General features: G+C 45.7%; 3 protein-coding genes across 11 annotated transcripts in view; 2 read left to right on the top strand and 1 right to left on the bottom strand.

Annotated features, from left to right (window-relative positions):
- Positions 1-10: 10 nt before the first annotated feature.
- c11h2orf69 (chromosome 11 C2orf69 homolog) lies at positions 11-6,025 on the bottom strand. The gene is made up of 3 exons (XM_046403071.1): positions 5,368-6,025; positions 1,812-2,050; positions 11-1,285 (listed from the first exon to the last, which is right to left on the bottom strand). The coding sequence occupies exons 1-3, from the start codon at positions 5,665-5,667 to the stop codon at positions 808-810; spliced, it is 1,017 nt and encodes a 338-aa protein (XP_046259027.1). The 5' UTR covers positions 5,668-6,025; the 3' UTR covers positions 11-807.
- ftcdnl1 (formiminotransferase cyclodeaminase N-terminal like 1) lies at positions 5,467-11,021 on the top strand. Of its 6 annotated transcripts, XM_046403069.1 has the most exons (7): positions 6,309-6,738; positions 6,861-6,989; positions 7,213-7,334; positions 7,797-7,892; positions 8,400-8,555; positions 9,278-9,466; positions 10,136-11,021. In XM_046403069.1, exons 3-7 carry the CDS (start codon positions 7,220-7,222, stop codon positions 10,570-10,572), a joined length of 993 nt encoding a protein of 330 aa, XP_046259025.1. In that variant the 5' UTR covers positions 6,309-6,738; positions 6,861-6,989; positions 7,213-7,219; the 3' UTR covers positions 10,573-11,021. The 6 variants fall into 6 exon arrangements, with proteins under 6 accessions (XP_046259020.1, XP_046259025.1, XP_046259023.1 ...); XM_046403064.1 differs by lacking the exons at positions 6,309-6,738; positions 6,861-6,989 and adding an exon at positions 5,467-5,605; XM_046403067.1 differs by lacking the exon at positions 6,861-6,989.
- Positions 11,022-13,328: 2,307 nt separating this feature from the next.
- Positions 13,329-14,705, top strand: part of LOC124067305 (nck-associated protein 5-like) — a 51,121-nt gene continuing 49,744 nt past the window's right edge. Inside the window, exon 1 of one of the 4 annotated variants that reach the window (XM_046404572.1) lies at positions 13,329-14,068. In XM_046404572.1, coding sequence (XP_046260528.1) covers positions 13,986-14,068 — 83 coding nt within the window. In that variant the 5' untranslated portion in view covers positions 13,329-13,985. The remainder of the gene's footprint in view (positions 14,069-14,705) is intronic. The other 3 variants (XM_046404570.1, XM_046404568.1, XM_046404569.1) reach the window with 3 other exon arrangements.

Raw genomic sequence — 14,705 nt, 5'->3', positions numbered from 1 at the left:
ACAACAGAACTTCTTAACATCCCAACCAACTAACCATTCATTATTTGGCCAAACACTTTAAATACAATCAAGTCTCTGAGAGATCAGGTGGAGTCTGAAACTGCTCAGACATACAGACATTCACGTGTCAACACAAGTGCAGGTACGAGGAGAATGTAAAGAGCTGATGTGCCTCAGCCAAACGTGCATTAACTTTAAAATCACGGCAGAAATTTAAAGTCACATTATTACACTTTGTTACAGCATCTACCTTAAATTAGCAAGACGAAATAGCGAACAACACGAATCACTCCTGTTTCCAAATCAGTGGCTCTTACATAACCGCAACGTTTAGTCAATCAAACCAAAACCAATTATTTGATTAATCATTTATGTTGTCTTTTTTGAACTCCTTGTTGCAGCTTCTTGAATGTCAGGATTTGCTGCTCTGACATTTATGACAGTAAATTTAGAGTCTTTTGAGTTCAGGACTTGGCTGGACAATTATCAGATAATTGTCAGATAATTCTAATAATATAATAAAGCGAAATGTCACATTTAGTCTGAAGAATGAGGAAGAAGGAAGAAGGAAGAACATTTCCAGGCAGGATCGTTCAAACTTAAATCAAGTGCATTCAGCAGGAAAAAGGGCAGCTCACCAGCATCTGTCACATGCTCTAAATTCTGAGCCCTTAAATCACAGAAAAATGAGGTAAGACCAGCGAATAAGACAATCAATCTGAATCCTTAATAAATAATCCAAAGCGCTCAGTAACATTAAGGTCATCACCTCACGCTTGTTGCATCTCATGTGCTCGAAAATCAACCTCAGAACTCCTGAATGACCCTGAAGTGGTTCTCGATGCAGGGGGGCTCGTCCTCAAAGTGCAGCTTCTTACTTGGACACGCCCCAAACTCCTCAAGGGTCTTAATGAAACATCCATACTCACGCCCCACCCAGGCCCGCATCGGGTCACACACTTCGTAAGGGGTCACGTGGGCGTGAATCGACACGCCGCTGGAGGCGAGCTGCTTCAGCACCTGCTTGTCCGTCACCCAGGTCTCGCTGCCTCCCGGGTGGCCGCCGTCCAGCCAGTACATGTCGGTGATGCGTTTGGTAAAGTGGGACAACAGCGGGTCCACGCGGGCCCCGGACAGCTCGTACACTATCTGGTTCAGGACCACGCAGCCTTTACTAAAGCCCACCAGCGTCAGTGAGAACCCTGAGGGGATGCTGTCAGCGCCTCCTTGTGGCTGGAGGGGGTTTGGTAGGTTGGCTCGCTCCATGGCGTGGCTCAGCAGGGCCCTGCGGTGAGAAATGTTGCTCAGACTGTTAGAATACGATCACCACACAGTAAATACTGACTTGGTGAAGCTCATAATCCTGAGGTGATGATTCTAGAGTCTATTTGTGACCTTGTGTCTGTTGCCAGTTTGCTTGCTTATGTTTTCATGATTTTTGGTGTTTTGTCACATGCTGACAAAGAATTCAGAAAGCAACTCCTGCAAATACAATCGCAGTATAAAAGTTAGATGTAAACGTAATGGCCGCCATTAATACGGATGAGACAATAACCATTTGTTGTGTTTAAGACTTGTTTCCGCTGCCCCCAAGTGGCAAAACTGCTGACCAATCTGATCATGTTTAAATATAAACAAAATGACCTTAAAACAACAACAACAAAAAACTGTAATTCAGATTACATGTTTTGGTTAAAGAGCAGCTGGAGGTGACACGATGTGACATGGTGAGATAAATGACTAAAAAAAGACTAAAAAAGAGCCTTTTGCATTGTGCCCCCTTCAATAAAAAGAAATAAAGAAAAGCAAACCTGAGGTGCCAAAACGCTCCAAAGTCACGTGAGTACGGCGTGTGCTCCGGTGCCCCGAACATGTTGCTCTCCACAAAGTTGTGGTAGCAGCTGAACTTGTGCAGATACATGCGGGAAGCTCGGACCACCCAGACATGTCGGTCCGGGAAACGCCGGCCCAGGATGAGGGCGACCTGCTCCAGACTCCAGCAGAGCCACTGGGATCCCTCAGGCTGCAGGGCCATCTCATCCTGGAAGTTCTGCACAAACACAGGAAGACAGAGACTTTAACAACATGAAAAATATGATATATATACCCATCATCACTCTGCATCAGTTTGGGTCCAGGAATGTACCGGCACTGAACCACGTACAGCCTTTTCCCACCACATTAGCTCGGGTTTTTGAGACAGTTTTGTTGAAGATTCCTGGAAGTGCGGTGTCATCAAGTGAACCCGCCCACAGGTGACGGTGCATAACACTGATAATGAAGTGAATAAATACAACATAAGATCAACTTCTGATTTCTAATGAATGATGTTCTGTATGTTTTATTGTTTATTTAAAAGCATGATGAGCATGTTTTGATGTCATCAAGTGAGCAATGTGTTACTGCAGTGCTGTTAACAAAGATCTCTGCAGATCCCTCACATCCTGGTCACAAACTGTTTAAACTCCTTCCTTCTGGCAGGTGATACAGGTCACTGTCCGCCAAAACCAGCCGGCACAAACACAGCTTCTTTCCCCAAGCAGTCACTCTGTTGAACACTCTGAAACAGCCCCCCATCCTTACACTGGACTATGACAATCACAAATGTCACCCTCATCTACCTCATTTATTTAACCATACAGTATCATTATTATCTGTCTATTGCACAGCACTGCCTTGCACTGTATTTATTTATTTAAATCCTAGTCTTCCTACACTGTCACTACTCCACAGATTCACTGCTATTGTATATAGTATTTTTTCTATTTTTTATCTTTATCTTATTGTATATAGTACCTTTGTGTTCTTACTGCTAGGTGTTTGTTTTTGTACTCGAGAGCAAAGTCTAACCGGAGTCAAATTCCTTGTTTGTACACGCAAACTTGGCCAATAAAGCTGATTCTGATTATCAATTACTTGGTAACTCCTACCCATAAACTGATCGCACTGTGGAACTCTGGGAATTGCAGTCTGGTCAATTTCAGCACACAGTCTGATACCCGAGTCCAATTTGTGCTGCTTACACAAACAGGAAGTGCAGCCTCCAAACATGACCCACATCCATCAAGTTGTCATTTAACCTGTGCACTGCGTACTCCGCTTTGTGCTGAGAGCCCTGCTGTCGGCTGAATTTTGTGACTTATTACCGAGCTCTAGACTGTTGTTCACTGACGAAGGTCCACACAGTGCAAATAAACCTCTAAGATAAGAGCGGTCGAGTGTGATGGGGTCAAACATCTGCCCTCGTGTGTGAAAACTCTTGCTCAGACTGTGATTTCAACTTCCAGCGAGACTCTTGAGTTGCAGATTTGCACTGTGGTAACTGACAATAACTAGTGCAGAATGAACTTAATACTTACAGTATGTCACAAAAGTGAGTACACCCTTCACATTTTTGTAGATATTTTATTATATCTTTTCATGGGAGAGCAGGAAAGAAATGAAACTTTGCTACAACGTTATGTAGTCTGTGTACAGATGGTTTAACAGTGGAAAATTTGCTGTCCCTCCAAAATAACTCAACACACAGCCATTAATGTCGAAACCGCTGGCAAAAAAAAGTGAGTACACTCCCCAAGTGAAAATGTCAAATTGGGCCCAGTTAGCCATTTTCCCTCCCTCCTCATACTGATCACAGGACGTTCAACATGGCTCCTCATGCCAAAGAATTCTCTGAGGTTCTTATAAAAAGAATTGTTGCTCTACATAAGGATGGCCACGGCCATAAGAAAATTGCCAACACCCTGAAACTGAGCTGCAGCATGGTGGCCAACACCATACAACTGTTTAAGAGTAGAGGTTCCACTCAGAACAGGCCTCGCCACCACCAAAGAAGTTGAGTGTACGCGCTGAGCGTTATATCCAGAGGCTGTCCATGGAAAATAGACGTAGGAGTGCTGTCAGCATTGCTGCAGAGGTTGAAAGGGTGGGGGGTCGGTCTGTCAGTGCTCAGGCTATATGTCGCACACTGCATCATATTGGTCTGCATGGCTGTCGTCCCAGAAAGAAGCCTCTTTTAAAGTTGATGCACAAGAAACATGTCAGAAGACGAGCAGACTAAGGACATGGATTACTGGAACCATGTCCTGTGGTCAGATGAGACCAAGATCAACCTATTTGGTTCAGATGGTGTCAAGCATGTGTGGCGGCAACCAGGTGAAGAGTACAAAGACAAGTGTCTCTTGCCTACAGTCAAGCATGGTGGTGGGAGTGTCATGGTCTGGGGATGCATGAGTGCTGCTGGCACTGAGGAGCTACAGTTCATCGAGGGAAACATGAATGCTAACATGTACTGTGAAATACTCAAGCAGAGCACGATCTATCTCCTCTCTTCAGAAACTGGGTCACAGGGCAGTATTCCAGCATGATAACGACCCCAAGCACACCTCCAAGACGACCACTACCTTGCTAAAGAAGCTGTAGGTAAAGGTGATGGACTGGCCGAGCACGTCTCCTGACCTAAACCCTATAGAGCATCTGTGGGTCATCCTCAAACGGAAGGTGGAGCAGCGCAAGGTCTCTAACATCCACCAGCTCCGTGATGTCCTCATGGAGGAGTGGAAGAGGATTCCAGTGGCATCCTGTGCTGCTCTGGTGAACTCCACGCCCAAGAGGGTTAAGGCAGTGCTGGAAAATAATGGTATTCACACAAAATATTGACACCTTGGGCCCAATTTGGACATTTTCACTTCGGGTTGTACTCACTTTTGTTTAGACAGGCGGTTTAGACATTAATGGCTGTGTGTTGAGTTATTTTGAAAGGACAGCAAATTTTCGTTGTTATACAAGCTGTACACAGTTGTAAAGTTTCATTTCTTTCGTGCTCTCCCATGAAAAGATATAATAAAATATTTACAAAAATGTGAAGAGTGTACTCATTTTTGTGACATACTGTATGTGCTTACACAACATACGGGTATTACTGCATGCTGGTAATTACTTTGGTTTTGTGAGGGGCGCAATAAAACACTGAAGATAAGATTTCCTGGCGTGCGTGTGGTGTCACATGTTGTGCAAGAGCTATGACGACCTTTCACAAGTGCAAAATATTGGACAGTTGAAACAAACATAAGGTGACATGACCTATTGCTCCTTACATCAGTTTAAAACCACAAGCACCAAATCGACAAAATGGAAACTCTTAATTCCCACCGGCTACTCTCAGTGTACTGTGTGCTTTCCAACCCTGACTCACCTGTCCCAGGTTTACTGTCAGCGACTGGAAATATGTTTACAGTCCTGACTCAACAACAGCGTTCAGCGACTAAAATCTTTTGGCTACGAAAGTTTTGTTGATTTAGCCCCGCTGCGTTGTTCTTTCTGTTGACCCCGTGGATAACCTGATCAACAGCAACTAAACAAACTCACCTGAATATCCCCGTGGAAGAACACAACATGTCTGTTACTGCTCCTCTCCTTTGGTCCTGAAGCGGTCTGGCCGTCTGCATCAGGCCGGAGGAGCAGCAGGTCGTTAACTCGGCTCGGGTCGCATCCAGGCACCGCCACCAGCCTCTGGAGCCTCTGCCGCGGGCTCCCAGAGCGTGCATCCCGGCTGGCTGAGGCATGCAGCCCCCGAGGCTCAGAGGATGTCGTCGCTGCCACAGAGGTCATCGTTTTGGACACAGTTATTAGAGTGAAGCCCACCCCAGCTGCTCGGGTGGCTAGCATGAACTCTAAAAATAAGAAAATGATTTGGCGTTTTCTTTCTCAGCGCAATCACTTCATGCTGCGGCTGTCAGCTAGCTAGCCAGCGTTAGCTGCTCGCGCTAGCAGCTCAGCATCACATAAGCTAACGCCTGTGCGAAGCTAATGTCAAAACAAAGAGCCTTTATGAGGCTGTAAGCGAAATACGTATCATTGTACGTTGTGTTGTCTCACTTTGTAGCAGTTTTAGATGAAACTCTCACGCTATTTGTTTAATTTTGACAGTTTCGGGTATGTTTTGTCCATGAAGAGGCGCTGTTGATCAAAAACACACCCACCAGTGATAGCTGCTAGCAAACTTCATACATGTAGAGCAAACCATAAGCCCTTCTGCGCATGTCTTTTCCTGACATCAAAGATACTTGAGCGTGGATGGTGAGATATATACTCTTATGTACTTCCGGTTTTGACTACTTGGTCAACCACACAAGCCGAGAGTTCAGGTTTAATAGGTGTGAATAAAAAATGAACAGAGAAATGAATTCAGAAAGGACTACATTCTTCGGTGAAAACATGTACATGAATACTACAGACATTATAAAATAAACGCGGTAAAGAAATACAAAAATATATATTTTTTAACTAAATAAACATAAAATCTAATGTTTTACGGACTATTCATTATTTTATTCTATCTTATCATCCATCCATCCATCCACCTTCTTCCGCTTAATCCGGAACCGGGGCGCGGGGGCAGCAGCTTGAGCAGCTTGGATCATCATCCATTTGGTTAAAAAACACTATTTTAAAAGACTTTTTAAGCGTATTTTAGGAAAGACGAACGTAGGTTCCAATAAGCTGTAAAGAGGGACGAATCATCTTGTGATCAACTCTTTCGTCTTTAGCAACACATGCTAAAGTCTAACTTGTGAACATTTGCGTGGATGTGGACCATCTGAACGGCCATGTACTGACAGCTGTCAAGTTTGTGCTCTGTTAGTATTTACGTACAGGTATCAGTAAGCTTCGCATTTCGCCTAAACGAGGAATGCACTGCGCATGTCAGCGCTGAAAGAAGTTTTGAATGTAACGCAAGTATGCCATACATAATGGACCGATAGTGTAGTTACTGTCACATCTTTTGAACTTGCATGCCACAGCGAGTAAACGTTAGTTTTCTCCAGTTTGGACTTTGAACATGTTCTGTAACTGTGCAGACAGTCAGCACCGATATGACGTCACCCTGCTTAACCACTCACAGACTGCACTGGATAACTGTATGCACCAGTAAGCAGGTTTTAAACTGTCAGATGCAGTAGAAGTATAAGGAGACGCCTTTCATCCAGGCAAGCTAGACTCTAAAACATATCCCTAAAGATGTTGTCATATCCTTTACACTGTTTTCTGCAGCTGGTTGGGCAATGATAAGTCAATAAATAAAAATAAAGGCAAAAAACAAAAGCATAGATAGATCTATGACAGCTATAATAGTTGTTGGTGGTGATGGTTTATGGTAGCTACACATTAAATAAGGACACAGCGGACTAATAAAGATCATTGCGGTTGCAGAAACATCATGGCCTCAAGTTCTCTGGGTAGAAGACTGGTGGCTTGTCTTCTCAATGTCTCCGAGGCTCACAGGAAAGACCTGGTGGAGACTGTGGCCAAGGCTGCCTTATACGACACTGAAGGCGAGTCTGATTTGATTTTGTGTCACGACTTCAGTTATGCCCATTTTAAGTGGTTAGCATACTGTTGAGTAGTTTAATCTATGGAAATGCATCATATTCTGTAAATCCTGTCCTCTGAGAATCACGGATCTCCAGAAAAATCAGCTTTTCATAATGATCTCAGAAAAACAGTTCTGTTTTCAGCTTTGTCATCATGTATTTTCCAGCTTTTTAAAGAGTTTATTTAGCTTAAAAAGTCGAGTAGCAACTTGAATCTGTACTTTGGTGCAGAACTTCCTTTGTTACATTCTGTCACTGCAAATCTTCCTCTTTCACTTCCCCACCTGTCCTCCGTGATGCTGCACCACGTGGTTTCTGGGAGTTTGGTGATGCCACCATAACAGTGGACCGAGAAGACTCTTCATCTAAAGCATCCTCTAAATTTGGCAATTTATATCCCATTTCATGATTTTTATGTGCCAGGGGTTAGACGAGAGGGGACCACAGTGCTGAACATCTTCAACGACCTTGACTACAACCGTTCTGTCATCACTGTTGTGGCCGGCATCGACTGCATCAGTAAGTGCTGAACTCGTATATTTGAGGTGAAATGTTGTTTTACATCCATCCCCTCGTTCTCCCGAGGGAAGAGCAGAGTCGGCTATCAGTGCCTCTGCAGCAGGGATTCAGTCCCTGCCGCCTGCTCTCCAATCCTCTGAGAGGGAAGGAAAAAAATCCTGTAATAAGCTTTGTCACGGATTTAAACACAAAAAATTCAGGATGAACATTTTTCTGGCAAAGATCATGGTGAAAAGTTTTATCCCACTGAATGCTTATCCTGAACACAACCTTCTGACAATGCAGACAAAGCTGCTGAGCTTTACAGTTTGTTTGTCGCACACACTCGCTCCTAAAGACAAGTCATCTTAATTTGCCCAAACTTACCAAATCTTTTATTATTAGTACCATTATTTTTTACTATTATTTATTTATTATTATTTATCACTTCTGTTATCAATTAGTATGATTATTATTTATCATACTACGGGAAAAACTTTAAATTTCTACATTTTTGTGGTGTTCCAGGAGAGGCGGTTCTGTCTGCATGCGAGAAAGCCTGCAGGCTGATCGACATGCGCGCTCACGTGGGCGTCCACCCGTGTTTGGGTGCCGTCGACCTCGTGCCCATCTACCCGCTGGGGGAGGAGGTGAGAGTGGAGGACTGTGCTGAAGAGGCTCGGGGTGAGACGCCGTCGTGCACCTTGTATCTGTTGATTAGCCTGTTAAAGGGGCTCCGTCGTTACTGTTTCTGGTGCTTGGTATTCTGTGCAGCACCTGACAGAGATGTGCATGTTTTGGCTCAAACATAATTAACATCCAGCGTGTGCACAGCGGGGTGGAGGATGACACACAAGTTACACGTGACGTGAGACTGCAGGTTTGCTTTGCAGCGGGCAGCAGTAATTCACCATCTGCCCTGTATAACATCTCAGTCCACATGTTTAGTACATGATACTGCAGTAATATGGGCAGTATGTTTGCCTTCACCTCCTCTGACAAGCCGTCAATGTGAGCGCGCTATGATGAGCTCCTCCGTAGTGCCTATAGGAACGTGTCTTGTGACATCGTTAGCTTCCTGTGCTGTTGATTAGCTTCACAGTTTACTAGATGACTTAGCAGCCATGTGTCTCGCTGATAATGAGCAGCAGCTCAGCATGTGGCCTGCGTGGTGCGATTGCAGGATGACAACTGGCAAACTCACTAACAGGAACTGTATTTATGCATGCGTGTGATAGATGGTACATGAGTCCATATTTTTCCCTTCTGTATGAATTACACCCCCCTCAGGTGCGTTTTGTCTGCCATGCTCTGATTGCACTCATGTTTCGGAAGTTGTGTGCATGTGATGGCACGATTTCCACTTGCTGGTTAACTCGCGTGTCTGCGTTCTTGCTGGGGCTCAGCTGTGGCTCAGGGGCTTACAGAGCGAGTCCCGGGCACCAGCGCCTTCCTGTTTGGCTGGGCAGACTCCCCCCTCGAGCGGGGGCTGGCACAGAGGAGGAAGGAGATGGGCTGGTTCAAGAAGACGCCTGACTTGGAGGCGATCAGGCCCGACATCGGACTGCAGCCACAGAAACGCTTCGGCCTCACAGGTGAGCCAGCGCTGGCACAAAGTGTGAGCTAGGACTGATATGCCAGACATGTTTCTGTAGGTAAATATTTGGAAGCCTGAAAGGAAGGTTAGATTGTCTCTTTGCCAGGATTACACAATGCAGGTGACTTTGACTCTGTGTTTACAAAACTGTGTTTGTTGCAGCTCTGCCACAGGCCAACTCTCTCCTCTTTTTTAACCTTTCAAAGAAAACAGCCTCTCTGAAATGTTGAAACTGGAGCCCCTCCCCCTCCCCTCACGATTCCTCCCGTCCATACTGACCACAATGAGATCCCGTCCTGACCCTTCATACTTGAATACCCTACCAGTGGATGCATTACGACACATTAGCAGCGTCTTTGTGTTTTATGTGGAAACATGGCCGGATTAACCCATCTGGGGGCCCCGGGGCATAAATCTGCTCTTGGGCCCCTGGTGCCTCCTGAGTTCCAGTCAAATGTGCCTCACACAGCACACTGGTGTCGTTATATTTTAGTACCATAAAAAAAAAATTGCTGGCCCCAGCTTTTCTGTAAGTCTGTTAGTTTCCGGTAATTTGATGAAACTCAACTTGCATCCAGTATTAAAAGTGTTAGAACTCGATTTGTGATCAGTTTAAATGATCAGTTTAAGAATCAGTTTCAATTACGATTTGGCTGATGTCCCGCAGGTGTTGGGGCCAGTCCATACGTCATGAACTGCAACGTCACTATCGACACCCAGGACATCGCACTGGGGCGGAGCATCGCCACAGCCATCAGGGAGTCGACCACGGGGGGCCTGCCTGGGGTGCAGGTGCTGGCTTTGCCACATGAGGGCACTGTGGAAATCGCCTGTAATGTGGAAAGCGTGAAGGGGAGCCCACCTAGTCACATGACTGCAGGTGAAGCGTGGCCGTCTTTCAGCATCAGCGGCCAGCCGTACTGTCACGCTCCAGCTTCCCTCATCACTGCAAGGGTCGCAGAGCTGGCAGGGAGGCAGGGGGTCTGCACGAAGGGCACCGCACTGGTGGGGTTCACCCCCCGTGAGTGCAGGGGCTTGGCTGAGCTAGCACTGACTCAAGGGATCGCTGAGTTCTGGAAGGAGCAGCACAGGATCCGTATGTGAAGATGAATCCCTGCCAAAACCAGTGGAGCCTCAAGCGAGAGTTCATCATCTTTGTTCCATGTCACTTTAATTACCATGAGAATTTGTAAAGCCCAACTCCCTTCGGTTACACATGACGAAGTATTGAAATCCTCTTCTGAAGTGAAAGTACTGACATATTGTGAAAATACTGCACTACAAGTCCTGCATTCAAAACCTTTGCTTTAATCAGCAAAAACAAAAGTAAAAGTATTCACTGTGCAGTAAAATTTACCCTGTCAGTGTTTATTTTCTATATCATATGTTTGTTGTCCTTTTATTCCGGTGCTCCATAGGGACTAATGTAACCTGCGTTCACACACAATAATGCAGTGAGCTAATAATATTCTCTTTGGCTCTCTTTACACTTTAACTGTTTTATTTTTGGATTCGGAAAGTCAAACAAACCAAAAATAAATGAATAAATAAAACACCGCATCAACATATGGAGAAGCTGCAATCAAGCTGTGTGTGATAACCTTCTATCAGAGATATTAATGATTTATATGTTAAATATGTTTATGCTGGCATTACTTTCATGAGGGTGAGTGACGTTAAGGGGAGGCGAGTATTTCCACGTCCTCTCCGTCACACCTGCCTGCTCAATGTGACGCTTTGCGCTACACGAGATATGAGTTTTTATTTCTGAATTTCTTCTCCACTCAACCAAGACCAAATCCATAATCCACAAACTCCAGCATATCGTCCTCCAGAATGGAATTTGAATTTTCTGTCTGAGTGTGTGTGTGTCATTTCCTGTTTGGAGCAAACGGGACACTTGTGTTTACTGACGAGTCTCTGCTGATGAGTCTTTTCCCATCATTTCCACCATCAGCCCTGCCATGCATGACTCTGTGGGAGACTCACCATCTGTGTGTGTGCAACAGCTATTTTTATCACACGTCGTGGACTCAATCTTCTAGAAGCATCCAGCATTTTGGCAGCATTTCCACCAGCGTGTTGCAATCATAGTCCTTTGCCATTTAGCAAAGTTTTATTTCCTTGTGAGCTCCATACACAACGCGAGCCCGTGATGCACAGGATTAACCATTTAATAACACGGGGACGAATTTGGCCGGAGGACAGGTCAGGAATTAACTGGGGCGAGATGATTCCACTCATTTCTTACATAAGGCCACATAATGCATTGAATAGCAGCACATTCAGTAAGGAGGTATGGATCTGAGTCATTGGGTAATAAGAACTTGAGCTTTATGGATCTGGCACAAAAGCAGGGTCGGGATATGCATTATAAGATGTCTGATTTTAAGCCATATGTAAAGGAAATTAGCGATTCCAGAGCCAATCGTACAGAGAGTTGATCTTTGCACACACAAACTGAGGTGGTGTGACTCACAAAGTCTTCCAGTGAGGTCGCACTCAGTGTCTGAATTTACTCAGCTTTGGTTCTGTTGTGTAATTTTTCATTTTTTTTTTACATTTTTCTGCATTTGAAGTTACGTAAGGTTGCCCTCCGAGGCAGAAGCTGTGCAGTTTTCATCAATGTGTGTGCGCGCTTCTTTGGATAAGCTCTCTTACTGCGTGAACATTCACCTCTTTGTATGTCATCCAGCTGAGGCTCTTAGTCACACAAGCAAAGCAGCCACGCAGCTTCATTTCACACACACACACACATCCTTCCTCCCTCCTCCCTGCTGTCTTCCTCTCTCTTCTGCCTCTACACACACATGTGCATTTACTCTATGGATGGCACACACACACACTCACACACACATACACTTGGCCTGCCAGGCTTGGGAGCATCAAGGCCTAATCTAGGTCACAGCATAAGCCCAGAGGTATCCTGGTTTACACACACGTGTTATTTTTTGAATATAAAATCTATTTTGACTCGACTAATTTTCCCTCAGCTAACAGTGAAAAGATTTTCATTTCGACATCAAACTCACTTCACTTCCCACGAAAAAGAAGTCTATAAATAAAACCAGTGAATTTCATATTTCTCCAAAAAAAAACCCTCCCCCACATCTTCATCTCCCTCCTCTCCCTCCTCTCCCTCCCGGATAACCTAATTGGTTATGTGACTCAGTCTAATGGCTCTTATGATTGTCACAAGGCCGTCATTTCCTTGATTAAGTGTGCTTTGGGGTCTTTGTACCACAGATCACCGAATCAACATCCATTTAGGAAACACTTTGCCACCGAAGCCTGTGTGTGTGTGTGTGTGTGTGTGTGTGTGTGTGTGTGTGTGTGTGTGTGTGTGTGTGCGTTGTGCCTAAATGAAGACATGGATGTTCATGCATGCAGCAGCAGCACCACAGGATCCCTTTGATATGACTGAGCGTGACAGCGTACCATCCGAGATGCGACCATGTGTCACAGCACAGAAATAGAGGAGCTTATTTCTTTACATCAGTCTCCAGCCTTCTATAAATATTCCAAAGCTCTCTGTTCTGTCTCTTTCTTGCTGCTTCCTCTGTTCTCCCCCCTCCCTCCATGTTTTGTCAGGGTTTTTTCCCCCTACACTCTCTTCCTCCCACATCTCTCCGTGCTCCTGCCGTGTAATGTAGAGAAACGTGCGTGTTGTCTGTGTAGAAAAGAGGCAGTTGTGTTGAAGCACCCCCGTCCCCCCCCAAAGGTTTGCCTGATGGTGAGTTCCTCAAATCAAATGTAGAAATCACGTCCTCCTACTTTACAGACTGCCACCCATCAACTACAGCGTGATGGTTAATCACGTCTAACACTGCTCACACGTCTGATTCAGAAACAGGAACATTTACAAGAAAAAAAAAGAGGCCAAGCAGATTTTATGTAAAGCATCTGCCGGTTGGACACAAAATGTGAGCGCACGGTGCCATCCTCGCCAACCTATCAGCGGGAAGTAAACGTGCCACCTATGAAGTCAGCAGTCCCCAACCCCCACCCTCAACACATGTTCAGCATCCTGTGGGCAAAGGCAGAGCACTGAGACACAGCTGAGAATTAGGGAGAGAGAGAGAGAGAGGGAGCAGCGAAGTGGAAATATGGGTGAGCATCAGAGAAAGACAGAAATAGAGCGATAAAGCCGTGAATTGGGCAGAGGCAGAGAGAGGAGGCGGAGAAACGCAGTCTTTCACTGGGAGGGGGTGATGCTTTGCGCAGACGTTGTTGTTTTCTCGTAGCAGAAAGCTCCAGTCGTGCGTGTGGATGTGAGAACCTCGTGGATTTGCCGCCGTCTTGAGCCTCAGCGGAATTCACTGCATCTGGATCTGAAACAGCTGCGGACGGAGGATGCGACCGTGGCTGGATGCTGGGATCCATGTGGGCCTGTGACATCTGCACCGTCCTCCGCGGCTACCTACCTCCCCACAAGGATGGCTCCAGCGGCACTGACCCAGATTGTGGAGCCCTGGCTCGTCGCTGCGCGCTGCCCCTGAATGTGATGCGGATGAAGCATGCTCCACACCTCGGCGCAGTCCGCTCAGCCTGCCGCCTCTGCTGACATCCGCCTCCGTGGGTCCACACAGAAACCGGCAGGGTAAGGATGCGCTGCTGGGACCTGCACGCTCAAATGTCACGCTGATGGTGTTTGTGTGTGCACGTGCCTGTGTGTGATTTACGCGTTACAGATCACCACACATAGGTCTCATTTTTGTTGCTCACGCATGTGCTTGTTCCTTCTCGCACACATCCATGAAGTACACTATATATAGACAAAAGTATTGGGGCGCATGACCATCACACCAACGGGGACCTTATGACTTTGTATTCTAATCACATAGACGAGTTTGCAGCTCTAACAGCTTCCACTCTTCTGTGAAGGCTTTCCACAACATGTTGGAGTGTTTCTGTGGGAATTTGTGCCCATTCATGCAGTAGAGCATTTGTGAGGTCACACACTGATGTTGGACCAAAAGGCCTGGCTCACAATCTCCGTTCCAGTTCATCCCAAAGGTGTTGGATGGGGTTGAGGTCAGGACTCTGTGTGGGCCAGTCAAGTTCTTCCACACCAAACTCATCCAACCATGTCTTTATGGAGCTTTGCTTTGTGCACTGGGGCACAGTCATGCTGGAATAGAAAAGGGCCTTCAACAAACTGTTGCCACAAAGTTGGAAGCATAGCATTGTCCAAAATGTCTTGGTATGCTGAAGCATTAAGATTTCCCTTCACTGGA

This window comes from Scatophagus argus, chromosome 11, assembly GCF_020382885.2.
Source record: "Scatophagus argus isolate fScaArg1 chromosome 11, fScaArg1.pri, whole genome shotgun sequence".
NCBI lineage: Eukaryota > Metazoa > Chordata > Actinopteri > Scatophagidae > Scatophagus > Scatophagus argus.
Note: the sequence above shows the minus strand (reverse complement) of the source record. Positions and strands in the feature narration are given on the sequence as shown.